Source organism: Sinohyriopsis cumingii, chromosome 10, assembly GCF_028554795.1.
Source record: "Sinohyriopsis cumingii isolate HCF-2022 chromosome 10, ASM2855479v2, whole genome shotgun sequence".
NCBI classification, from domain to species: domain Eukaryota; kingdom Metazoa; phylum Mollusca; class Bivalvia; order Unionida; family Unionidae; genus Sinohyriopsis; species Sinohyriopsis cumingii.
In genome coordinates, this window is record NC_142970.1 from 45393647 (window position 1) to 45420205 (window position 26559).

At 35.9% G+C, this 26559-nt stretch overlaps 1 protein-coding gene across 1 annotated transcript; it reads left to right on the top strand.

Annotated features, from left to right (window-relative positions):
• Nucleotides 1–25: 25 nt before the first annotated feature.
• Nucleotides 26–25573, top strand: LOC149789965 (uncharacterized). Its single transcript, XM_089972052.1, has 4 exons — nucleotides 26–749; nucleotides 8725–8750; nucleotides 10899–11096; nucleotides 22514–25573. The coding sequence occupies exons 2-4, from the start codon at nucleotides 8732–8734 to the stop codon at nucleotides 25120–25122; spliced, it is 2826 nt and encodes a 941-aa protein (XP_089828178.1). The 5' UTR covers nucleotides 26–749; nucleotides 8725–8731; the 3' UTR covers nucleotides 25123–25573.
• The last annotated feature ends 986 nt before the right edge of the window (nucleotides 25574–26559 follow it).

Here is a 26559-nt window from a genome sequence, read left to right on the forward strand (position 1 = left end):
TCTCTCTATCTCTGTCTCTCTCTCTTCATGTCTATACCTTATATGGGAACATTTTAGTGTTATATTCATGCTGTTTTCATGTCCTCTTGAAATAAACAATGAAAAATTTACACAATAGAAATTTCACATAAATTATGACATTAAGATTTCTCCATTTATGGAATTTCAGTTAACAGCATTGTAAAACTTTTAAATGATTAGTGACTAGAGTTTGGCATAAATGGCGGATTAACTGAGCTGTATCATTTTTAGCCTGGTTTTATGAAAAGAGCAATGAAACAGCACCAGATTGCTTTAATAGTCAAGGCAGTTCTCACACCTGTACAGTTATAAACAAGCTGTTTGAAAACCCTGTTTCTAAATCCAACTTTACATAAAGTATTTGAAGTAAGCAAGCGCTACTAGATATTTACTTCGTAAATAATACAGTTTATTTTCAGATAGAGAGTCCAATTAAAATAATGATTCTGCTCTGCTGTAATTTGTTATCAGTAAAACATTTTGCTTATCGTATAATGACTTCCAAGAGAATGGGAAAGACAGTCGTCACTTGTTGTGATAGCAATATAATGTCTTCCAAGAGAATGGGCAAGACGGTCTTCACCTTGTTCTGATAGCAGTATAATGTCCTCCAAGAACATATGCAAGACAGACTTCACCGGTTCTGATAGCAGTGTATTTTCTTCCAAGAACACATGCAAGACACTTCACCTGTTCTGATAGCAGTGTATTTTCTTCCAAGAACATAGGTAAGACAGACTTCACTCTTTCTGATAAAAGTTACGGTGATAGAGGTTTTAAACACTCTTCAAATTATTACTCTATTACACACACTCCGACTGTAAAATCATAAAGCATTCTCATTTTATATCTACACAGTTGCACCCTCCCATTACCCTGATAGAAGTATAGTGTCTTCCAAGCCTCTGCTGTGGGAGGTCGCAAGTTCAAGCCCCAGCCGAGTCATACCAGAGACTTATAAACATGGTACTCGTAGCTGCCTCACTTGGTACTCAGCATTAACAGGTTAGTTTTAGGACTGGTCGGCCTGGTGTCAGGATAATGTGACTGGATGGGACATCATGCTACATATCTGCAGCATGATGCACCTGTGCTAGACATCACTATAAACTGCCACACTGCAGACAACGTAGCAATATTTATGGAAAATTTTTAAAGCTATGTTAAAGATCCAAATCACACACATGCATGTCTTCAAGAGTATAGAGACTTCACTCTTAATGATACCAGTATAATGCCCTCCAAGAGCATAGGCAAGATAGCCTTGTTATGATAGCAGTATAATGTCTTACATGAGCATGGGCAAGACAGACTGCACTTGTCCTGATACGAGTATAATGCCCTCCAAGAGCATAGACAAGATAGCCTTGTTATGATAACAGTATAATGTCTTACATGAGAATAGTCAAGACTTAACTCACTCTGAGAGGAGTATAATGTTCCTCCAAGAGTATAGGTAAGACAGACTTAACTCACTCTGAGAGGAGTATAATGTTCCTCCAAGAGTATAGGTAAGACAGACTTAACTCCCTCTGAGAGGAGTATAATGTTCCTCCAAGAGTATAGGTAAGACAGACTTAACTCACTCTGAGAGGAGTATAATGTTCCTCCAAGAGTATAGGTAAGACAGACTTAACTCGCTCTGAGAGGAGTATAATGTTCCTCCAAGAGTATAGGTAAGACAAGAAACTTACTGATAGTAGTATAATGTCCTCCAAGACCAAAAGCAAAACAGTCTTCAAATGTTCTGATAAGAGTATAATGCCCTCAGAGATCATTGGCAAGACAGACTGCACTCGTTTTGGTAGCACCAGTATAATGCCTTCCAAGAGAATGGGCAAAACAGACTTCACTTGTTCTGATAGCAGTATTATGCCCTCCAAGAATGGGCAAAACAGACTTCACTTGTTCTGATAGCAGTATTATGCCCTCCAAGAAAATGGGCAAAACAGACTTCATTTGATCTGATAGCAGTATTATGCCCTCCAAGAGAATGGGTAAAACAGACTTAACTAGGTCTGATAGCAGTATAATGCCCTCCAAGAAAATGGGCAAAACAGACTTAACTAGTTCTGATTGCAGTATTATGCCCTCCAAGAGAATGGGCAAAACAGACTTCAATTGTTCTGATAGCAGTATTATGTTCTCCAAGAACATAGGCAATACAGATGTCAATCTCTCTAATAAAAGTGAAAGTGGTAAAGGTTTTATCCACTCCTAAAGGAATTACTGTTGTACACACACACTGACTGTAGAATCATAAGGCATTCTCATTTTATATCTGCACACTTACACCCTCCCATTACCTTTAAAGCAAGGTCAAGGTGATTAAAAAAATACTTTATGATATGATTTTTACATGTGTTAGTAACTTATTGCTTTCCTGCTTGTGCTGTATGTTGAGTAAATATTACAGACATCTGCTGCTGAGACTACATGTTATACCTACATGTAGTGTTATGGGTTTATTTTTAATATTCACAACATTTGCCCTGGCGGTGACAGTATAAGATTGTGGCCTTATTACACATATTGCTAGTAGTATTGTCCCTTGCTGAACTCTCTCAGAGCGGTGGAAATATTGTAACCGTGACCTGTTTTTCCAAACTAAATGATACCCAATTACCCAGTGGTTGTGGATTAACACGGGTGTTGATTTAGGTTCCAATCTACGTTCAACTATGCCAGAATGTTAATTACGCTAACTACACCAAAACAAAATTCTACTGACATTAAAATTTTGAAGTGCACTGCTTAATTACAGCTGAAAGGCATGAGAACATTTTCAGTTATTTCTTAGATTCTCATTTTCTGTTAATAGTTGCTGCAAATATTAAATTATGGTTAACATACATTAAGAGTCCTTTTTTAGCTAGTTTGATGCATACAGTTTGTAACATTATCCATTCTCCAACATTAAAGTTACATGTTATACTCTGGGGTTTGGTGGGGTGGGGGTATTTGGTATAAAATCTATCTACCTGGTGGGGTGGTGTTAAAGTCATTATGTACTAAGATGGGTGTTTTGCTGAAATGTAGGACAAAAGTTGAAATATAATTTTTCCACGTATTTAAAGATCTGATTTAGTATTAAACTATATTGAAATATTGTTATATAAAATAAATCGGTGATGAAAGCTTCAATACTTGATTACAGTTCCACAAAAACTGAAAATATAAAATCTCCATTAATACTTATCTCAACAAGAAAACAGTCACATGAAGAAGCAAATTTTAAACAGATGTTCATTCAAAAAATATTTAAAATACAGATATTATGACAGTAACAATCAAAATGTCATGAATATTTAAATGACTGAACCATGCTTTTAAAAAATTGTCATGCACAAAATTAGTTTGGATTTATTGAAGTTTAGCTAAACTTGGCAATCAGATTTGTAAACAGACCCACCAATGAAGGAGTGAACGTTTATAACAGATAATTTTACCATAGAACAAGACCTGTAAATATAATAAACAGGTGAAATGATTAATGTATATGAACATCTGACATTTTACTTAACCTAATCCTAAGCAAAGAATAAGAGAGGGATGTTTGAATATTCAGTATTGAAAAAGTTATAATCGACCAAGGAGAAATTAATATATCGACTTTCCTCAATTGGTTTACAACAAAAAGGTTTGTATCAGTGTTAAAAGTATGGAAGACTTGATTTTTATTTTACACAGTTGTATAAAAAAGCTCCAGGTGGTCTTGTAGATAGACCAAAATGCAATTTGGTTGGACACGGTGGTATTGCATAGAAGCAGTAGCTCCCTTGGACAAAGTCAATAACATCTCTGTTGCACCTCTGTCACATATTGTTTATGTGCCAATGGAGCAAAAAGTCAGCAGTTAGTAATTCCAGGACTCCCATTTAAACAGAGATATTGGTCCCTATCAGCTGTAGAGTATGTCACTGGTGAATCCAATATAACAAAAAAAAAACTTTTCAATTAATATTGCTACTAGAGAGCTTTGTATCAAATAGAAGATTTAAATTATCTCACAAAGAATGCAGTTTTTATTGTGTTCAGATAGGTTAAAGTGTATAGACAGGTAGTAGCAAAAGCTTGGATTGTTAGTGTTTTGAAACTGGAATGTTCAGTTTTCTGTTCTGGTTAGTGTTCACAGCTCTTCTAATCACATCATTGTGGAAGAATTGGATAGAAGTGCTGATCCGTAGAGATCCATCAGACTATTTTTGGTTTGGGATTTCTCTTATAGGTATCCCACAGAGGGATTCCTTCTATAATTACTTTTTATCCACCATCTAGCCAAATCCTGGCTGCAAGACAGTTGTATAATTTAAAACCCAGATGCTCTAAAAACTTAAGCAGAATTGCCAAAGAAGGAGTTTCTCGTCTTGGAAAATGTGTATGGAATATTAAAAGAAAAATATCATTAGACGAGTTAAAATGATAAAATTATAATAACCAGAATGTTGACATGATTCTTTTTTACGGAACGGAAACTATACAAGACTTATCACAAATGATGATGAAAACTATTTTGACAAGATTTGCAATGGCAAAGTGTCTTCTAACACAGGAACTACAATCCTGTTAGAGGAATGTACAGAGGTCTCGCTCATAAAGATGTTATTTAAATTTCAAACACTAAAAATTTTCACAGTTTTGATTGGCAAATTGTCTGATTCATCAAAACGCTTGTAAAAACGTTTTGATAATGAAGTAAAAACCATATATGATAATGATCACAAAAAATATTTTATTCATCCAGGATTTCATAGTTGATAGATTTATAAAGGATAGCAAGGAAGCAACTGAAATTGGCATTGAAAATAGTATTGCTTAGCGTATCTTCTGTGTATAACTTAAGTACATGATTAGCAGCTAGTGTTTTAATAGCAACTCTTCTAGCATGTGTTGTTGAAGAATCAAATGTATTTATGACTAAGCAGCCAGTTTATATTCATGTTGCACTGACGGTGCCAGATATGCTATGCGGATCTACTGTGCAGATGCTGTACAAAATTTTACTTTCCTTCGTCCTTCTGAGGAATTTCTTATTGTTTAACTAGTCCTATCCTCTCCATTTAACAAGTGCTATTTTAAAGTTTGATTCTTACGGTTTCAAGATTGTGAATATATCATCGTGTTGTTCCTATAAAGATAAATCTTGTAATTAAACATGTCCTCAATAATTCCCCTTGGACATCTTCCAGTTTTTAAACTAACAGATCGCCTAATATTACTTCGATGATTTTGAAACCATTCTGTGTAAAATCAGTTTAGTAACCCTTTGCAAATGGGGGGGGGGATATTTTAAAATTATGACCGTTTTTCCAGTTTTGAAGTCCCAAAGTATCAGTTAACCAAATAAATTGATCCATTTTCTTGTTATCTTTTATTTTATTTGTTTAGTTGCTTCAGTCGGAGTCCAGTCCATTTATGTTTGATGAGTGCTAATGTATCCCTTGATTAGTTTGTTAAAAATTATTTCTATATACACTTTTTCTGAGTAAGTTTGAAAATACTCAGTTTTCTTTTTCCAGTGAACCCTTGACTTTTCTTATGTATAAATATTTTCCCTCACATCAAACTACGTTTTGTAAGGCATTTTTTAAAAAAGATTTCTCAGAAAGAGTCGTGTAAGTTATGTGTTTGTATAGAGTGATTTTTTTGATTATGTTACATGTCAATAATATCTGCCTGACACTGGTCATCCATGTGACTTACATAGATCTGTCTGACACTGGTCATCCATGTGACTTACATAGATCTGTCTGACACTGGTCATCCATGTGACTTACATAGATCTGTCTGACACTGGTCATCCATGTGACTTACATAGATCTGTCTGACACTGGTCATCCATGTGACTTACATAGATCTGTCTGACACTGGTCATCCATGTGACTTACATAGATCTGCCTGACACTGGTCATCCATGTGACTTACATAGATCTGTCTGACATGAAATCTCGAGTTTCGTATGTATTATGTAGGTAGATTGTTCAGTTTATCATTCGTTCAATTCTGAGTATTTTATTTTATTTATGTCCTTTAAATTTCTTCCCACACTTAAATGATATTAGTGTAAGTGACTGTACTTGGTGATTATTGTAAATATATTTTAAATAATGTTCTTTTTTGGCTCTGAAAAGTACAATTTTGGCGTGGCTACTCTGTCTCCGGTGTCATTGATTTTAAACGGTCTAAAAGCATGCAGAGAATACTTTACGTGTGACAAATTAGAATTCTTGCACCTCAGATACTTCATAAATTTCAGACACTGACAGCTTCGTCATTCTCAGACAACTATTTTTGCACTGACAGCTACTTCAGACACTTCATGCTCGGACAGTAGTTTCATAAACTAAGTCTGCTTCACACACTTTGTATACGCTGAAGCGAATGAGCCGCCTCCATAACATTATATCGCAGAGAAGAATTATCGGTACAATATGGCCTAAAATTAAGATCCAACCCATTAAACCCAGCATTTGTGTCTGTTTTTCAACCCAAGTATAAAACATTATACCAAAGAAAAACATTTTTATACTTACCTTTGGCATTAAACTATTTTATAGCCTTAACAGTACAAACATTGACCTTTCAGATATCCTACATTTTCGTTTCTGCAAGACCTCCCTGGCTCCTTCAACAACCCAAAATACTTTTGACGTTGCATGAAGGAAACAAATCCGAGATGAATCCTACCATTTTTATAACTCTTATAAGGAACTTCTCTCCAAACTTCAGAACTGCACACGAATTTATACATATGGATGAGGAAAAGGCTGCTGCAGCCTTCCGTAGAGGAAATCACACAACAAAACTTCGTTTGCCAGATGGTGCATCAAGTTATTCAGCCGAAATCAGAACAATTGACCTTGCCCTGAAATACATCTAAAGCAAACATAGTATAAACTCTTTCATCTTTTCCGTTTCACTCTCAGTACTTTGTCATTACACAACAGGAAGTTGGAAAACCCATTACTGACAATATTCTCATCGGTTACACCCAGCTGCGAACATCTCACAGTATAGTATTATGTTGGTTGCCCAGCCATATTAATATTTAAAGGAATGAAATAGCAGACCACGCTGCTCAAATAGCCCTATCTCTATAACCATCTGATTTTAAAATACCATACACTTATTTTAAACATGGTATCCAAATATCTTTAATTAGTAAGTGCGTCGTGGAATGATGTCCTCAAACCAACTTTAGGCGAATGACCTTTTTCCTGCAGAACCATCCGTAGGGACGAGGTAGTCATTGCAAGAATTAGAATAGGTCATACTTACATAAACCACTCCTACATATTAAAGGGCGAATACTCGCCTGAGTGCGCTTTTTGCAATGAACCTTTAACCGTGAATCACTTGATGTTAGACTTTTTTCGATCTCCAGCCTGCACGCGATCGTTACTACAACGACCAGCATATGAAGGAACTTTCTAATACGGTAACTGTGTCTGGCCTTTTAAATTTCTTGAAGGAAGTTAACGTTTATTACAAAAATATAGTTTGTTTGCAACCCTATTTCCTTTGCTTATTTTAATTACATTCGTATTGTGAATCACCTTAATTTTTTTTTAATATCTAATTACACACCCTTTACATCCCCCGTTGATCGGGAGGTTTGATACAGTTTCAACATATTATCGCTGTAGTTTTGTACTTCCATCGGGACAAATCGAGTTTGAAGCAACATTTAACAGGCTTTTGTAAATCACACCTTCAATAGAATGATAATAGGTGATTTAATGGGGTAGGGTGTGTGTTAAAAGTAATGACAGTGCAATAGCCTACATCCCAAAATTCTTAACTAACGGTCCAGATCTGTCATTATTTCCTTACTCAATGGCACAATAGATATCCAAATCAGCAAAGAAAAATGTCCTCTTGTTTTGAAATGTAAAACATACACAACGATATCACTGAAAAATTGTTAAAGCTACGTTAAAAATCCACATCATACACACACAGACACACAAGAAGACAATGACTCTTTCGAAACATATTTCCTTTTGCGTTTCAAACGAAAGTTCTGTGTAAATGTGCTAGATGGTTCTGGATATATATATATATATATATATATATATATATATATATATATATATATATATATATATATATATATATATATGTGTGTGTGTGTGTGTGTGTGTGTGTGTGTGTGTGTGTGTGTTATCGTTTAATAGAATATCAGCACTTGATTTCATCTGAACATAAAACTAGTTTCAGTGCATATTATTTCATTTTACCTGCCTTGCATTTTCTTAAACAGTATATATGTACGTCACAGTTGCAATAAATAAACTTAATATTTTTTTCCGGTTTTGTAATGTGTATGCATGTGCCCCTGGGTGGACAAGGGGTTTTCTCCAATTGATAACAGTAATATGGTGAAAAATGTCGTAAGTGCGACAACACGTATTCAATTTTAAATACATCGAGCAGAATTTAGCGTAAGCCCGTCTTCAGATCGAGACAGGAAACGACTAAAAGGCTTATACTGTAATCTCTAAATAGACCCATGTCGAACAGAAGTTTATCACAGTGTGCATTTGTATGGCAAGTTTTGCGTGTAATTACTGGGGAAAAACTAGATACGGAAGTGTCGTAACGTTGAAACACAGAGGTAACGTAGAGGACGGAGTTGTTATTGTCCTACGATCCTTGTTACACATAGCTCTACAGTCATGCTGCACTTCTGTTTCCTTCTAGGTCTCGAATGTGCGCAAGTAGAAAAGGTAAGCTTAACTTTTTAATGATCTCTCTTGCAGTAAACACTTAAGTAATTCAAAACATTTTGAACGCTCAACCTTGAATGATATTTTAGATGGACGAATTTAACTTAGTTGTTTTTGTTTTGTTTTATTTAATGATGAATCGTTCTTGGCAGGAAATGCGAACCATCGTAGTCTTTCTGCCATACACTTTCTTTGCTGATACGTGGTAAAAACTGTAAAAAATAAAGAAAAATAGCTTCGTAATTCTTCCATGTAAGACAAATGATTCACGCAGTTCGGAATGGTTTCGAGTGATAATTCGCGATTATATGCAGACGGTAGAAAGTGGTGTTTTTAAAGGGATAAGAAAATGTCCTGACATATATGATAATTGACGATTTCTATACAAGGTATGACTTCAGCTTTTGCCTCCAAATAATGTGAGAATTTACTTTGATTAAACTGCATCCCCATTCAATATTGAAGCCCTGATTTTAAGGAATCGCGCTTGTTGTCTTTAAATGTCTTCACTATATGGAAAGCCTCGCTTTAATATTCCTGGCATTGCGAGTCAAGAGTCTGATTTTTTAACTTTCATTACAGACGGGTCTATACATCTCTTTTCTCTTTCACTTTCTCGTTCTTTTTTCTTTTTCTTTATCTTTTTTCCTCCTCTTTTTTTTAACCCGCACTAGGACAACAAAAAGGAGAATGACGTCTGCTGTCCACTCTACAAATCGATATATAGGGGCCTAAATCCCGAATCCATTTCAGTGCCACAGTAAACAAACCACTGGACATGCATCTATAAAAGTTTACATATTTTGTCGTAGTTTGGATAATATTACCTTTTTCGGTTTTCAAAATTTTCAACGATTTGCCCAATTTTGCTTTTACAGATTATCAACATAATTTAGAAACAATAGTATGAGGCAGAAAAACAAATTTGTTTTGCATGTTTTTATGCAAATATTGACGACCTGTTAGAGTTTCATGCCAATGAAATAATTGTTAGTTGTTTTGAATTTTCGATACTTGTAATCTTTTAGAATACATTGAGTGCGTACATTATACAAACACAGAATCTATTGTAAATGTGCTCCTTTTTACGCAATCGTTTTTTGAGACGCTTTGAAATACAGCTGTAGTTGGACATACATTTGCACGTGCAAAGCAAGATCAACCCTAAAAAATCAAAAAATTAAGATTACGAGAAAATATAAACTCAGAGTCGATTGGAAAGGCAACGCTTTCTTGTAACACAAAGGCTTCTTAATGAGCTTATTTTGATGATCTACATCCCTTTTAACATGAAGAATGTTCTCTTCATTCTTTGTGATATCGTACCAAAATCATTTTGATGTTTTTTACTATACACACAAGAAATACACACAGAAACACACACATACATATATACATACATACATACATACATACATACATTATATATATATATATATATATATATATATATATATATATATGTGTGTGTGTGTGTGTGTGTGTGTGTGTGATTGAAAACATGTCAAAAACTACAAAGACATCATTAGTATATATTCAATCACATACTCACTTCAAGCCACCGCCAGCGCTCTTTATTAAACAGTTTGAAGTAGAGAAGATATTGTGTTTGTTTAGGTCAGATAAGCATCACGGTCTTCACAGTACATACGGTAAAATATCTAACTGTGGTAGTCTTTGGTAATGAAAAATGATCAAAGGCGATTTATAAAACGTAATGCCCGAACTTGCCGTCCTACGTGCATTAATGGCTTGTTTCTGTGTAAATGATTGAATTTACACAGGCATTTATCAGGAAAGTAGCCCTTTAATCGTATAAACCAAGTCGTATTTATTTTTTTTAAATTGTTTACTTATTAGTGTTTTGATACGCATGAGTAATTAAATGTTTAGTATTGTCGCAGGTTTATTTCATTAAAAGTAATTTGAAAATATTCAAGCGAATTGACCGTTTCTCAGGGTAGTGTTTCCTATACCAACTGCATGGGTTAAAATTTGTTATGTATATACACTCGTATGCATAAAAGATGTGGCTTAGAACTATTCTCCTCCCGTATCTCTGGCTCTTTTGCAGTAATTTCATAACTCTATTCTTTTTTCCCAGTCTTATATGATTCCATCCGCATAAATAAAATGTCTGTTTTCCAGTAGTTCCAACCTTATCCACAAACATGGCTTTCAACAACGCATCCTGTACATTACTGCTGCTGTTTATCCTGCCAGTTCTAGGGCAAACGACACTCGACCCACCTGCAACAACGGCAACAGAGAAAAAGGATGACGCAAGCCCAGAAGGCGGCGGCATTAATCTAGGAAATAGCTTCTTTCTCAGGGACCTAAGTCAAGGTTAATCTTTTCGTTTTAAATATAATGGTAGTAATGTCAAGAGAACATATCGTATTGTCTTGCGTGCATCGTCCAATGTGTATAGTGAAATGAGTTGTCAGTCAACGAAGGCTATTTTCATATCCTCAAAAACCACTGGACCAATACTACTTTTACCACTTTCAAATGATCTTACATATAACCTTTGTTTTTACCGTTCCGTGGCCTAGTGGTTAGAGCGTACGCCTCGGATTCGGGAAGTCACGGGTTCGATCACCGGCCGAGTCATACCAAAGACTTACAAAAATGGTATTAACAGCTGCATCGCTTGGCGCTCAGCATTAAGAGGTTAGTGTTAGGACTGGTCGGCCTGGTGTCAGGATAATGTGACTGGGTGGGACATCATGCTACATGTCTGGACATCACTATAACCTGTCACACTGCAGACATCTTAGCGATATGACAGAAAAATTGTTTTAAAAAGCTATGTTTAAAATCTAAATCTAAATTTAAACATATAACCTTTTGTATGGCGCTAAATAACCTAATCGTTTTGATGGGCCGTAATAATATAATCAATCAATCAATCAATCAATTCTCCATCACATAAGTCTGCCGTTATAAAAATGCAAAACCCTTTAAACTTCATCTAACAAAGACCACTGAACACAATTGTAAAAATTGAAAGAAAGTACCCTGGTACAAAGGCCTCTCAAATGTGTTACATTTATGTCAATTTCCTATCAAATATGGCAGCCCAAACCTTCCTGCGCGAATTGTTTTAAAAATTGATAGAAAGAATCTGACCAAATTTGACGAAAAGCTTAAATTCTTTAAAACCGTCATATTTGCAAAGAAAAATATAATGATATAAATTCCCTATCAAATACGAATACTGTCACTTATATATACAAACATTGTAACAACTATTTTCACAGAGCGTTCAAAATAGTTACGCCAATTCTGACATGCAGTACCTTCGCATAAAGACTTTCTGTTTACACAAACGATACCGATTCACCATCAAACATGATCTCCCTTACTAAATTGCTAAACATAATTTGACCATACTTGAGACAAAACTACATGACATCAAAGCATTCCACAATCCAACATGGCCACGATTCGTAAAAATCCTTCAGAAATTTTCGATAGCCCCCAACCCTCCATCCTTCTTCCTTCCACCCACCAATTTTTTTATTGTTCATTTTTTATATTGAAACAAAATTAACAGCATTTGGTCCAATTTCATCGGCAGCATCCTGGCATGATTGTCTCTTTGATTTTTCTTTACTTGTGATATAAAGCATCCACCATATATGGTGCAGGTAACGAAAAATAGAAGGATAGCGACGACTTTTTCTCAAAAACTGCCTAACATAATTCTGGTGTGAAAGTATTTCAGATTTCTACAAGTGACGCCTGACCACCGTTACTAATAAAATAGGAAAACTAGTTGAAATGGGAAACCCAGTTGAAATGGGAAAACTAGCTGAAATGGGGAAACTAGTTTAAATGGGGAAAACTAGCTGAAATGGGAAAACTAGTTGAAATGGGGAAACTAGTTTAAATGAGGAAACTAGTTTAAATGGGAAAACTAGCTGAAATGGGAAAACTAGTTTAAACGAGCAGATACAGTCACACCTGTTCTAATGGTTACCTTTACTCAACGGTTTCCTCTTTACAACGGTCATTCAATCCCCCCTCCCCAACAAAAAAAAGAGCAAAATCCCCGATACAACTGTCGTATATGCGAAGGTCTCCTTTCTTCTGCTTTCAGAGACAAGATGTTTTCATGCCAAACAATGGTTTCTCCCTGCATATCGGTGATGCTTTAATTCATATGATGAATTAAAGTGATCAGGATACATTAATCATCCCTTGAACATATCATGCATGAGAAGAAGAAGAAAACCATATACACGTATTTTATGATTTTGTTCAGTTGTGCACTTACAACAATCTTGATCACATAATAATAATAATAATAATAATAATAATAATAATAGTTTTAATAATAAAGATAATGCTTTTCGATGCATGGTATTTGTTAAACAAAAATACAACAATTAAAAGTGAACCTGTCTGCAGAAATCACCTGTGCACAAAGGCCAATTTTTGCCCTTTTCCCACGAGTGGCTGCTACTGACAGGTTTGTCAGCATAAGAAAGCGTCTTGGCACAAAGGCTTTTTAAGTTTTCACAATGATGCTATTTCACTGTCCACTTTGGCCGGCATTTTTAATTACTGGCAAACCGTGCAACAACATTTTCTTTAAAATGCACATAAGTGGACCTTAATTTGCATAATTGATGCAGATATACAGTACAATACGGCTGTTTGGTTAAAATTAAATAAAGCCTTTTAATGACTTCTAATTAAAAACCGCTCACAGAATTTGACCATGTTTGAAATAAAGCATTGCAATTTTAAAAGCCTTTTTTAAGTTTTACCTATTATCCCGACCTGCCTTCAATATCGCCGAAGATAGGAATGATGGAGAAAATTTAAAACAACTTATTTTCACAACTGTCCAAAGAATTTAAATAAATTTGATGAAAACACCCTACTTAATAACGTTCTTAACCAATCGCTTTTAATTTGGCTTTTTGTTAGGCCCATTTTTGCCCCTTCTGTTAGGGTAATTTTATATTTTACTAAATTGTATTTTCCCGACTCGAACGTTCCTATTTTTCCTTTTCCATCTACATTCTACCCAGACGTATCTAGACTAATCATATATCTTATTTTATTTTTCAACTTTTTTTTTCGATTTAGGCGCAAGAACATTAAATTTCTAAGTTGAATATTGGTGTGTTCAAAAATTCCAAAATTAAATTCGCTAGACCATTCATGCTTTTTGTCATTTTCATTGTTCTCGTAAAATTACTCGAAGAAGAAACATCACCGAATTGAACTCAAATATATTATTTAATTTCTTTTGCTCAACGTAAATGATGACAAAAAGCTATATAGTCTTACGTTCAACAGTTTTCAGTGAGGCAAGACAAATATTTCACTAGCTTAAAAGGAAAGCAATTTATACGAAAAATTAGTTAAGTTGAGGTTGGGTTGAACACAGAATAAAAGTGCTTCAATGTTCCAGATAAGATGCTGGATTACAGACTGTATTTAATTAGGGTAACATTGAAATAAGTAGCGTCAGCACTGATAGAAAGATGGGTTAAGCCGTGCAGAGTGAGGAAGTAATACATTGCAAGCATAAAAAAAATACAAGTATGGATATAAATACATTTTTACAGTGATAGCTATTTTCTGAAAATATATTTTGTCTGATAAAACGAAAACAAATATTTGGAACATGACATATATAATAATGCCTTTCGATAAATCTTCTAAGAGCGAGAACCTTAAACGATACACTTTGAAAATATTACTGCAAGAATATTAAGGATTTGAAAGAAAACATATTTGACAAAGATACATAATAATAATAATAATAATAATAATAATAATGAGGACTTTGTATAGTGCCTAATCTTTAGAAGCTCTAAGCGCTTTACAACATTAGACAACGCCTATAAGATAAAAAAAAACAACATATAATAATATTATTACAAAAACAAACACCATGAAATTAGAAAAACATTAAAAAATATATAAAAAAAAACATGCTGAGAATATTTCAGGTAGGAAACATTATTAGGTCTTTAAGTTTGTTCTTGCAGTCGAAATAAGTGAGTTTTGAGAGCCCTCTTCAATGTGACCACTGTGTCTTTGTGTCTAAGTTCAGTGGGCAATTCATTCCACGTTGCTGGGCCCTGGTATGCAAAAGAACGCTTTCCATATGACTTTGTTTTCATAGTGGGAATAATGAGTATACGATTGCCAGAAGAGGAGCGTAAGTATCTTGCTGGTGTGTACACATGGGTGAGATCGGATAGGTATGTTGGACTAGAGTCCGACAGTGAAACGTAGTACAGAGAACAAATTTTGTGTTTGATTCTGGATCGAATGGATAGCCAGTGTAGGGTACAGAGCAGCGGGGAGGTGTGCTCTGATCGTGGTACTCTAAGTATGATCCGAGCAGCTGTGTTTTGAACTTTTTGAAGTTTCTGGAGTAGATATTGAGATGAACCAGACAGAATTGAGTTACAATAGTCCAGTCTTGAAAGTACTAATGAACACACAAGTGTTATAGATGCATCAACTGAAAGATATTTGCGAAATGAGCTGATGCGTCTCAGCTCAAGATATGCAGCCTTGCATATGTTCATGACATGTTGGTGCAATGTGAGAGTACTGTCCAGAGTAACACATAGGTTTCTGATTGTGTGAATTGAATGTTGCCGTTGCTGATATTTATTGTTTGAGATAAAGGATGTGAATGAGAAAGTCTTTGTGTTATGATCAGAATTTCTTCAGTTTTATCATGATTCATCTGCAGCTTGTTACATGTCATCCATGATTTCACATCGGAAATACACCTCTCTACACCTTGGATGATAGCATCAACTTCAGTTGGGTGGCTAGAGTTGTATATTTGGGTGTCATCAGCGTACAATTGGTGAGACACTGGATGATGATCCATGACACTTGAGAGCGGCTGAGTGTACAGAATGAAGATTACAGGTCCAAGAACAGACCCTGTGGAACACCACAACATAGATCAACTGGGCTGGAGTGTATTCCATTTGCAGATACAATTTGTGTCCTGTTGACCAAGTAGGACTTGAACCACAGTAAGGCTGTATCATGAATGCCAAATACATGCTGGAGACGGTGAAGTAATATTATCATGGTCTATTGTGTCAAATGCTGCAGACAAATCAAGGAAGATGAGGACTGTAATCTTTCCGCTATCCAACGCAGAGAGAATGTCATTAACTACTTTTAGAAGAGTAGTTTCAGTACTTTGGCAAGGACGATATGCAGATTGTACATTGCTAAAATGACTGTTTGAATTTAGATGAGATACAAGCTGGGATAGAACAACCTTATCTAAGATTTTTTATATGAATGGGAGATTAGAATCTGGGCGGTAGTTCTTTAAATCGTTATGGTCTAGTGTTGAATTTTCAGCGGGGGATTTACAATAGCAGATTTGAAAAATGATGGGAATCCCCCAGATGAGAGAGAGGTATTAATAACATCAGTTAGTGAAGGCAATACTGGATCTAAGCACTCAAGCAGCAGTGATGTTGGAATTGGATCAAGTTCACATGACTTTGGTGCACTCTTCATCAGGATTGTACGTACAAAATCCATAGAGACAGGTTCAAATGCTGCTAATGGTTGCCGCTCAAATTCTGTATCCCAACTGTATGGTGACTACGAGACAATTGAAATTGTGGTGTCAAGCTTAGCTCTAATGGTTTGTACTTTGTCACGGAAGAAATTTACAAACATGTCCGGAAGGACGACTGGAGAGAACGTAGTTGGAAGTGGTGTTGATTTGTTCCTTGGCATTAGCTTGTTAGTAATCTCGAAGAGCTCTTTGCAGCTGGAACTTTCCATGATCTTAGTAGTGTAGTGGGCTGATTTCGCTGCATGGACTATATTTGTGACATTCTTCTTAGCGACTTCACAGACTTGCTTATGAATAGTGAGTCTGGTGGAAAGCCAGAGCCTCTCAGCTTTACGGCGGTCTCTATTAGCAGTGCGAAACTGGTCCCTAACACTGCTATACCATGGAGAACACTTTTGAATTGATACTCTGCACTTGGTAGCTGGGACATCTTTGTCAAGCAATGAACGCAGACAGTTATCGAGTTGTTCTGCGGTAGGAAGTAAGCAAGTTGTTAGGTTAGCTTGGATATCGTGTAGTTGAAAGATTTAATAGAAACTATAGGACGACAAAGCAGACATATTTCGCTCAAAATGAAACCAGAGAATATGTCCTCGTTTTCTAAATTTAATTCAGGGAGAAACAGAGTAGCAATTATCTTAGACCAACATACATGACTCCATTTGAAGCAAGCATGATCAAAAGCCCCATTAAAGGTATAGATCAATCAGTCTGGTTACTAACAAAACGTACGTTGGCAACACTAAACAAATAAAATAATGAAATAGTTATATCTGAAAAGGGATACCATTCTATAGGAAATATTTAAAATGTAGAAAGTAATTAGAGGTGGCCCAGTCGTTTAAACTAGAAGTATATGTTACGTACAAGAATCATTTCTATACGACAAAGTAGAATTCATGCACAGTGACAGAGATCTTGAAGACGACAACACTTATCAATAATGGTATGTTCTCGTGAAATGTAAAGGACAGGATGAATCACTTAAAATTTGGGAAAGAGACGAAAATATTATAACTTCAAATATGTTATATGTCCAAGACATACGTCTAATTAAGAGCCGAAGCCTGTATCTGATTAAAACGACGCACAGTAAGTAAAAAGTGCTATCAAGAATATTAAAACTATGAGTATTGAAAGACAGCGTTGTTTAGGATATGACATATGTAGAAAACGATGTAATACAAAATCAAGGAATTCAAACATGGTTGATATGTTAAATAATAAAGGGAACAAAGTAAGTACAACAACAAACATCACCAGTACAGAACAAAATAGTGCACACAAAAAATATGACTAGGTCAGTAAAATGTAAACAGTGTAATAGAAGGGTAATAAATGAAATCGGGGACGAAATGATGAGAGATAACCAAAATACGAAGCTGATTCCAACAATATACCACAAAGCTATTAAAAATACACTCTGTCTAAAATAGGACAAACTTAGTGTTTGACATTTAAACAAACAAGCGGTATTCAAATGCACATCATTATTATATGCTCATTTGTTCCCGTTAACTTTACATTGTCAGAATCGTGCAACATATTTCGATACTACAATGGTTCATACTGCACGACACGTGTGTTTAATATAGCATCGTGTATTTGGATGATTAGATTTGCTTGTGAGTTTTTAAAATATAGAAGATAAAAGTTAACTATGTGGACGAGTTCACTAAGTCTCAAACGAAACCTTTCGAAGCAAGCACACGAATGAATGTGATATTAAACAACATACATGAGATACACAGTAATTGAAAATACCCTTCTGATCATTTACACAGTTATGTAGAAGACATATTCGTAACTTTTCGCAAACAGAATGGTTCAGATTATGACAAGTTCTCTCAAGCATAGAAAAGCACATTGAGGCCAAGGGCTATCGCATATATATCAGATACGTACCATTTTAGAAGTAAGTCAAAACACTAAATTAGACGAAACATGTATCTGAAGGTTTTGGTAGGAAACTAAGAGCCCCAGAGACAATAAGCCAAGACGACGGAAAAGTATTATAGCCGCTGTCTAAACAAGTTCGTGGGAAACAAAGCAGCTATTTTGCTGAGACTGATTCCGTTTAAAGTGTTTGTGATATATGTGCTTACCATGAAGAAGAAATTAAGTATCACGTACACCGAAAAGTTTTTCATTTGGCACTACTACTACGTCAGTTAATTGTACTTTGCCAGAGTAAACACTGGCTCAAAAAAAGACTCAGAATAGTACATTGTAGTCACCAAATTTAAAGTCACAGTGCAAATCAATCTGATTAAAACCAGATCTCCGCATACGGTCATGTTCTGGTGACCTTTGAATTAGCCATTGGAAATTCAGGTATCAATATTCTGAAAGTGATTTAAATCGTTCGGTACCCGTTCATGCTCTTCCCCAACACTGCTCAGTAGCCATACGCGAAGATCTAAGACTTCATCTGATTAGCGTTTATTTAAATAATATGGGTTGCCAGAACATGTCCCCTAAGCGGTCGCTGTCAGATCATCATATATAATAGTGGTGATCTGATTTTAATCACATTGCCGTGCACCTTCACACTGTCGAAAAAGAATCTGGAATTTGGGAATTATACTCCAATCGGCTTTTCATACTGTCTTTCTTATCTTGAATATTTTCGTCCGCCAAGGACTGAATATTTTGAAATGTCAAGTATTGTCAGACTGATCATGCAAGAAAGGAGATTAGTTGCCAAGAACACCGCGAAGTGTTTCATGCAATCATTGTAAGGAGAAACCTCAAACACTGTGCTGGACACCAAACGAAGTTCGCAGATCACGTATTTCCAGTTTTAGTTACCCAAACATCTCTTTATTGGCATCATCGAGAATACAACTCTCAACCTCTACGTCTCCATGACAAAAGTCAATTGGGACAGGCATACTTTGATTACAATACCCGTTGAATCCAACTTTAGGCAAAAAGGGACAGGCATATTTTGATTACAATACCCGTTGAATCCAACTTTAGGCAAAAATTCCTTGAGACCCTATTTTATGACTGTTGGAAACCTCGCTACGATTCGGTATAAACGGTAGATACGGCATTTCCTACGACGACAATGGCGTTGGTTACATTGTGTGAAGGTTCGATTCCACGCAAGGCCAAGGCTGTAATGAGGGACATTTTCACCTATTAAAGTTCGGACAACAGAGTGTGGAAATTCAGTTTGCTCACGGACTCGATAACATTGTGAACTTTATCTAATCTGCGGAATAAATAGTTCAGATACGTGGTCTTTGACAACTAAAAGATCCTTCATGGAAAACATGGTCATGAAATTCTCCGTCATAGAAATAGACGAAGAAGAACAGCAGCAGCAGCGGTAGAAACGGAGTCAATGTGCGTGACTAGGATGAAAAGAAGGAGATGAAACAGTTTAGCACAATGTGGGGACAAGAAACGACCTTAGTGAAATATTCTTTTGATCATCTTGCCAATGTTACAATTTCAAATCAGTCTGTAAAGTTACACGCTTTAAGCTGTTTGATGATGAGCCGTGAAGACAAAGCATTTTCTGGAGAAAGTTTGGATTCTCGTCCAAGAAAGTAAAATCCTCAAATACTTGTTACCAAGTCTAAACAATTCGTTGAATACTTCCTTTTTACCTACGTATATCGCTGACCAGTTAAAAGAACATGTAAAGTTTGAGAAGATCGCCTATCGTTACCATTTAACTATGTTGTTTAAGAATAAATACCTCTGAACGTTATCCACTCACACATACTTTGTACACAGAATCAGCGAACCAGGTCGTTTGCGACAAAGAAGAATTCCTTAATTGAAAATCCAAGAACATTTGTACCTATATAATTAACATAGACGAAAACTTGATACCTGTCTGCTTTCCAAAATTGTCAACGACCACATGGTTGAATATTTTGATTCGTATTGATTACATCCAGTCCAAGACAATATAATTGGCTCGATGAGAAGAAGCACTGCTTCGACCCATTTCAAAAATGTGCGATTATATTGATAATATTCGACAGCTTTTGGACAAGACTGGATGCGTTTTCTTAATCAGCGAAACCTTAGATTCCTTCAACAACATCTACTGTTATGTTTGGACACCATTTCTTATAAATGATGAAAGAGAAGAGCTGTAGTTTTAGGATAATTATGCCATCTCTTTTCTTTGTTCGACAACACAGTTTACATCTGTAGCAAGACAAAACCGTTATAAAGCAATGTAAATAACGTTTCACCAAGCAATGTTATCAACCATGTAAATATTTACACTATACCTATTGTATTTTGTTGTACATTGGATCTTAGTTTATCTTCCATTTAGACGTTATGGATTGCAAACGTTGCGCGACCGCCTAATCCCAGGTCTTCTTTGTGTCTTGGAGAGTTTGGTTAAACGTGGCACAATATAGTGTTTATTTGAAAATAAAAAAAAAAATAAAAATGACCATTATTCCCCATTCTCTATGACAACATTTCCATACAGGATGTGTCCTATTCTCGATATTACAATTCCCATAGGTAGCCATACCGAACAAAAGGCCCCCTTACACACATATAGTTTTCATTGCAGACTCATCAATGAGGCAATATAACGATCCATTTGGGCCTATATTGACCTTCATTACTACTTACAATTCATAGATGTCCGCTTTGAGTAGATGTTCGCTCGAAACTTGTATATGATCATAATGTGTCCATCATGAACACGTGCTCTTTCCACATAGGCGCACCTCTAGCTACTAGAGCACAACAATACAATAAAATGCATTAGTTTAAGACTTTATTAATATTCAGCCTTAAGACATTGAACTCAAAGCATTGGCTGCCTTTTATGCAGCGTCTATGGTAAATTCACCTTGGATAAGAGAGAACACTCTCGAGTAATGATCCTGAATGCTCGATCATGATTTTCTTCAATTATCCTTGATTGTCTTATATGGCGTCGTCAGCAGCATGTCATCCAAGATGGGAACACCTTTCCTTACATTCTGTTTTACCTGATAACCTAAAATGTGTGCATACTGAATGAATATAAGTTACATGATTGATAATATTAACTTATATTTATTATATCAGTAAGGAATTGCGAATGTAATCACTATAATAGGTTGTTATCACTAAACAGGTTATGCAAATATAGGTCATGACTAAAACATGGTTTCGGGTTGCAACACAACTGGGTGAAATGATTGAAGCTAATACAATTATCAGCAAATACGATCATATTTTACTGACAAGTAAATAATGATTAAAAATTTGATTATGCTTTCTATTTTTAATGTGAACTTGCTTTAAACTCTTTTAAATTCCAGTATTAGTTGGCAGCCCAGATGATCTCAGCGATAGACTGTGCATGACGCAACAGATCATACTGTCATTAATAACGACTAACACTCTCTTATTTACATAATGTAAAACAGTCTATACTTTCAAATATTCTTTCTTTATTGGATTTATTTCTGGTGCTATATGGCAGATATATATTCCGTGAGACTCTGCCATTTCCAGGTCCGATAGTTTTTAAAGTTTGATTATTTATATTCTCGTACGAAAAAATTAAAACTAGCAAACATTTGGGTTATCTATCGACTTTCAATTTTAATTTTAAAAAGCAAGTAACCATATGGTATGCTGGTCTAGTAGAGTTTAACTTTATTTTTAATGATTTCGTATACGTAATATAAAAGAGAAAATTGACAAATTTCAAAACTACTATTGGACTTGTATCGGCAAAATATGTATATACCACCCCATGACTTCACCTAACTGATCTGTTAAAAACACACCAATTTAACAAGATATAACTTGGATGCGTTATGGACCTGTCGCGTCATATTGACTATCTCAAGTTACAATATTTTCAATCGACACAAAAATAGCACAGACGGCAAGACTTTCTAAAAATCTACCTTAAATAGACACAGATCTAAACTCCGCTTTCGCTGCGGCTGTGACACGATTTAATCCGGTATGGCTCTCAATCTGAAAATCAGGTGTTATGTTCGAAAACTCACACCACAGTGTTATGACATTCACCCCCGTAATATGATTAACTTTATTGTGCGCCAACGCTATGACATTGTGCCACAAATTACCATCTTATCCCTGTTCTAAAGGTTGTCATTATATAATATACTTTATCAAACCTTTAAAGTCAATGCCTTTATGCTGTTTCTTTTCCCAGGAAATCGTCAAACTATCCTGGATTTCAGCAGATTCGGAGGACACCTCCCAGTGGGTGTATTAAGGGAAGCCCTTCTCCAAGAATGGCAAAGGTCATTTGGAAATCCACCTTTCCGAACTGGAAGTAACGCTGGCAGAGGCTGGGGTATTCGAATGCCATCTCCAAAACAAAACAGTTCCACTGCAATTCAGCCACACAGCTCGAATAATGAAACACATATTCCCTTACTTGATGCAGTCGAAAATTCATCTAACTTGCCTTTTTCTTCAAATCAAACAAAGAATAGAGCGGACATCAATGGCACGCACCAAAATACGGGGATTTTATCAGGCATTCAAAGAAACACGGAAGAATTTCAAAGTAATAGCGGCTTTGGTGTGTCCGGCATTTCTAACATACATAATAATGAATGGTGGGGTACATCTGGAAGACTATCATCTAACACACAAGATAATACAATAACAGAGACCTTTTTAGGATCTAATGCAGGATTTCCTAGAAGTAGAATATTGGATGTAGTCGGAGGGCGTAAATCTGATTCTCTAAGTCAGGGTGGTGTGATGAATTCAGGAACATCTGTTTCGGGTATTATCTCCATGACATCTAGCCCAATACAAATTAACAAGGACCTTTGGAAAATAAATATGAACAATGGAACCTCACCAGACACAGGCAGCGTCCATCATCCAAGCATTCCTTCAGGACAGGGAATCCTAAACAATGATAGTTCAATACCTGGTTCTAGACTACCGATTTCCGAGAGTAGAGAAAACAGCAACCTGCACAAGGGATTATCCTTCGGGGAAATGTTTGCAAGTTTATTTGGAGAATCTGCCACTCAAGTACCAACGCCTTTAGTAGAAACTGGAAATGGACGTGTTAACTTTGTGCATGACTGGAATAATACACGACGCAGCAACATTAATCCCTTGCCTGATAAAAGTGTAATTGCAGTTCCTGAAATGGTTTGGCCAAGTTTTCAAGGGCCAATGCCATCGAATCTGGGATTTAGTGATCAAAGTTCCTCAGTAAATTCTCAACAGATGCTTGCAAAAGATATTTTAAGACCAGCCCTGGTAGATATTAATGCCGTTACACAGAACCTTCAACAAAAACACTTTCTTGGATCTCCAGTTAATGATTCACATATCGTTTTTGCTGGAGGACCGCGTATCATTCTTACATCACCCGACGCAAGTTCCAATCAAGAGCGTTTGTCAAACAACCAAAGTCAGCAAACTAATTTTGACTCAACTGGCCCTCTGTTGGATCGTAATGTAGAAATGCAGCTTGTTAACAACACCAGCAATGCAGACAACAATTTGAACACATTATCAATGAAAGATCTCTATATGGACTCCGGAGTTACAGGTTTGCAAAATATGAATATTACCAATGGCGTGCAAAAAATGAACCTTGAACGTTTGTCATTAAAACAGTCTTTAGTATTATCACCTAGCATGCGCGTGGTGGAAGAAGAGAGCAAGTCGTTTCTTAACAAAGGAAAAGCAGGTCCAATCTTAAGTTTGGTTCAGCCACAGAACGATGAATTGAATCTTAAAACTTCCGCTGTATCATCAGATTTGGAGATGACACTGCTGAAGACTTTTCCAACAAAACCGAGAGTATCCTCTGGATTTGAAGTAATAAAGTCTCAGAACACGGGTAATTTGCATAATAAGGACTCTACTATAAAGACTGAACCTTTACCGATCCCAAATGAAGGTTTGACTTTGATGCCTAAAGATGAGAATATAGCTAATATTATTGATAATCGATTCCATTCGAAAGAACCGATAGTTACTTCCAGTGTTTTTTCTCAGGCTTTTAAGAGGGGTGAACAGTCTAATCATCTTAACAAGGCAATAGCATCTGTTGAAACGGACCACGGTGTACTTTTAATCAGTCATAGTACCTCTATTCCAAACTTATTTGATTCCACTATAACAAGAAAGGTTCAGACCTTGCAGAAGATAAACGGAAATCAGTTCAATAAGTCACCGCAGCTTTTCTCGACGAATACTCAGCCACCCAGTGACTTATCTAGGACACTATTGTCGATGACAAGACCATTGTCGCAAGTTGTAGAAAAAGCAGTGGCTAATAAAGAAACAATTGGTGGAACGAAATTGAGTACCATGATCGCAGCCAATGTCATGAAAGATTTTCCCACTTTTGTTCAAGTTAACGTTCCGTCTCTTCGAGTGCCAGATGAGGCATTGCTTCAGGTACCGAGTATCGGGACAAAAGGATTCGTCCGTCCTGACTCTTTACATGTAACCAATCTGAAAAACAATAGTAACTTCTTCACTATGAAAAATCTATCTTTAAACCCAAACTCACCACAAAACCTTCCAGTGGGGTTTCAGCTGGTACAAGGGTCATGGAACAATGCGAAATCGACTAATGAAGTTGTCCGAAATGGTAAGAAAGTGAAAATGAATCGAGTCCAAGAATCAATATCCCAGACACATGCGCGTAGCACAGGCGGTCACGTGGACATGCAGTCTTCACAGTTATCACCTCCAATAAAAATGAAGAAGCAATCCACAGCCATGTTGAAGAGACCAATTTCGACCCGATATATGACAACCACTGCTTGTGATTAAAGCTACGTCAACATGTTTATATTTTAAATTGTATTTTACTATTGTTCTCTCTGACAAAGATCATACGTGTCCGCATTACAGGACTGCAAATGATCGAATGGGAATGTTTGTCACAAAACCTGAGAAACTTTAAATAATACGTATACCTCATTAGTGTTGCATTTATTTAGTATACAGTGTAATTTAAAATATCCGTAATAGTCGAGAGATATCTGAATTGTTCAACTAGCTGAATAATTGATAATTTTGTCTGTATTTTGTTTTGGAGAAATTAAATTGCTTGTAATGAAACAAACGTCTGATGCCTGTGGTACTGCTATTCGATGTTGTGTTTGCTTATCACAGTATTCTTGTTTCTATGGAAACCCTCTTAAATTTAAAGTAAAATAATTCCACTATCTTTTATCACTGGATAAGTCTATATTTTCTGAAAGGATTGCAAAGTTATTAGCGGCTACAAAAATTCTAACGAACTTAATGAAAGTTTGACTTATGTTTGTGAAATCTGCTGATATGTTTGCTTGTTTTGTATTATATACTGGGCAATAAAAAAATTAAAAATATCAACCAACCCGTTCCTATTTGCTACTGGTAAATGCGTATCCATTAACGTCACGGTCCTTTGCAAAATAGCATTCGATCGTCTTGAAACTTCTTTATTTAAACAAAAATACTTAAAAGAGTTTGTTAATTTTCCGGGTGAGTGGAGTAAAAGCCAAAGAACCCGCAAGAATTGAGACCGGTGATCTATCTATCTATCTATTTTTCTATTTATCTATCTATCTATCTGCTTGTCTGTCTGCGTTGTTTTGCCTATGAAAATGTTTTCCGCCTAATCATATAGTCTGGCTGCGAACTCTCAGCGGTATTACTTGAACCAATATCCCCAACATACCACACTGATAATTGTCACTACATAACATATACAATTTCAAACTGTGAAAACTGTACAATTTCTCATCCAATTTTTGTGTAATATCCAATCAGAATTATTTTCTTTTTCAAATGGAGTTCATTTCGTAATGGATATATTGATTTTTACAATAATCGTTATGCTAAAGGTAAGCAGAGCCGTGTGTGCTCTGGTGATTATCAGTTGACGAAATACTCAAATCCAGGACAGTCACTCTTACTAATTAGTATATTATTATCAATAGCATAATGGTCTTTTTATTTGAAACGTCACAGAACTTATATAAAGTATTGTTTCTCTATAGTGAAAGTTTTTTGAAAACTGAGTGAAAGATACCGATTTGGACACGTTATGTAGTAAGACAAGTACGAGTGTCAGCTATATAGTTAGACGAGTCTAGTAGCCCAGATGTTTTTACCTAATAAAGCCCACGTAGTCCAGCTGGAGAGTGGGCAATGGTCCATTGCATATTCGGAAAAAGAATGATTGACCACTGTTGGTCGATAGGTGTAAATTGTGCCTTC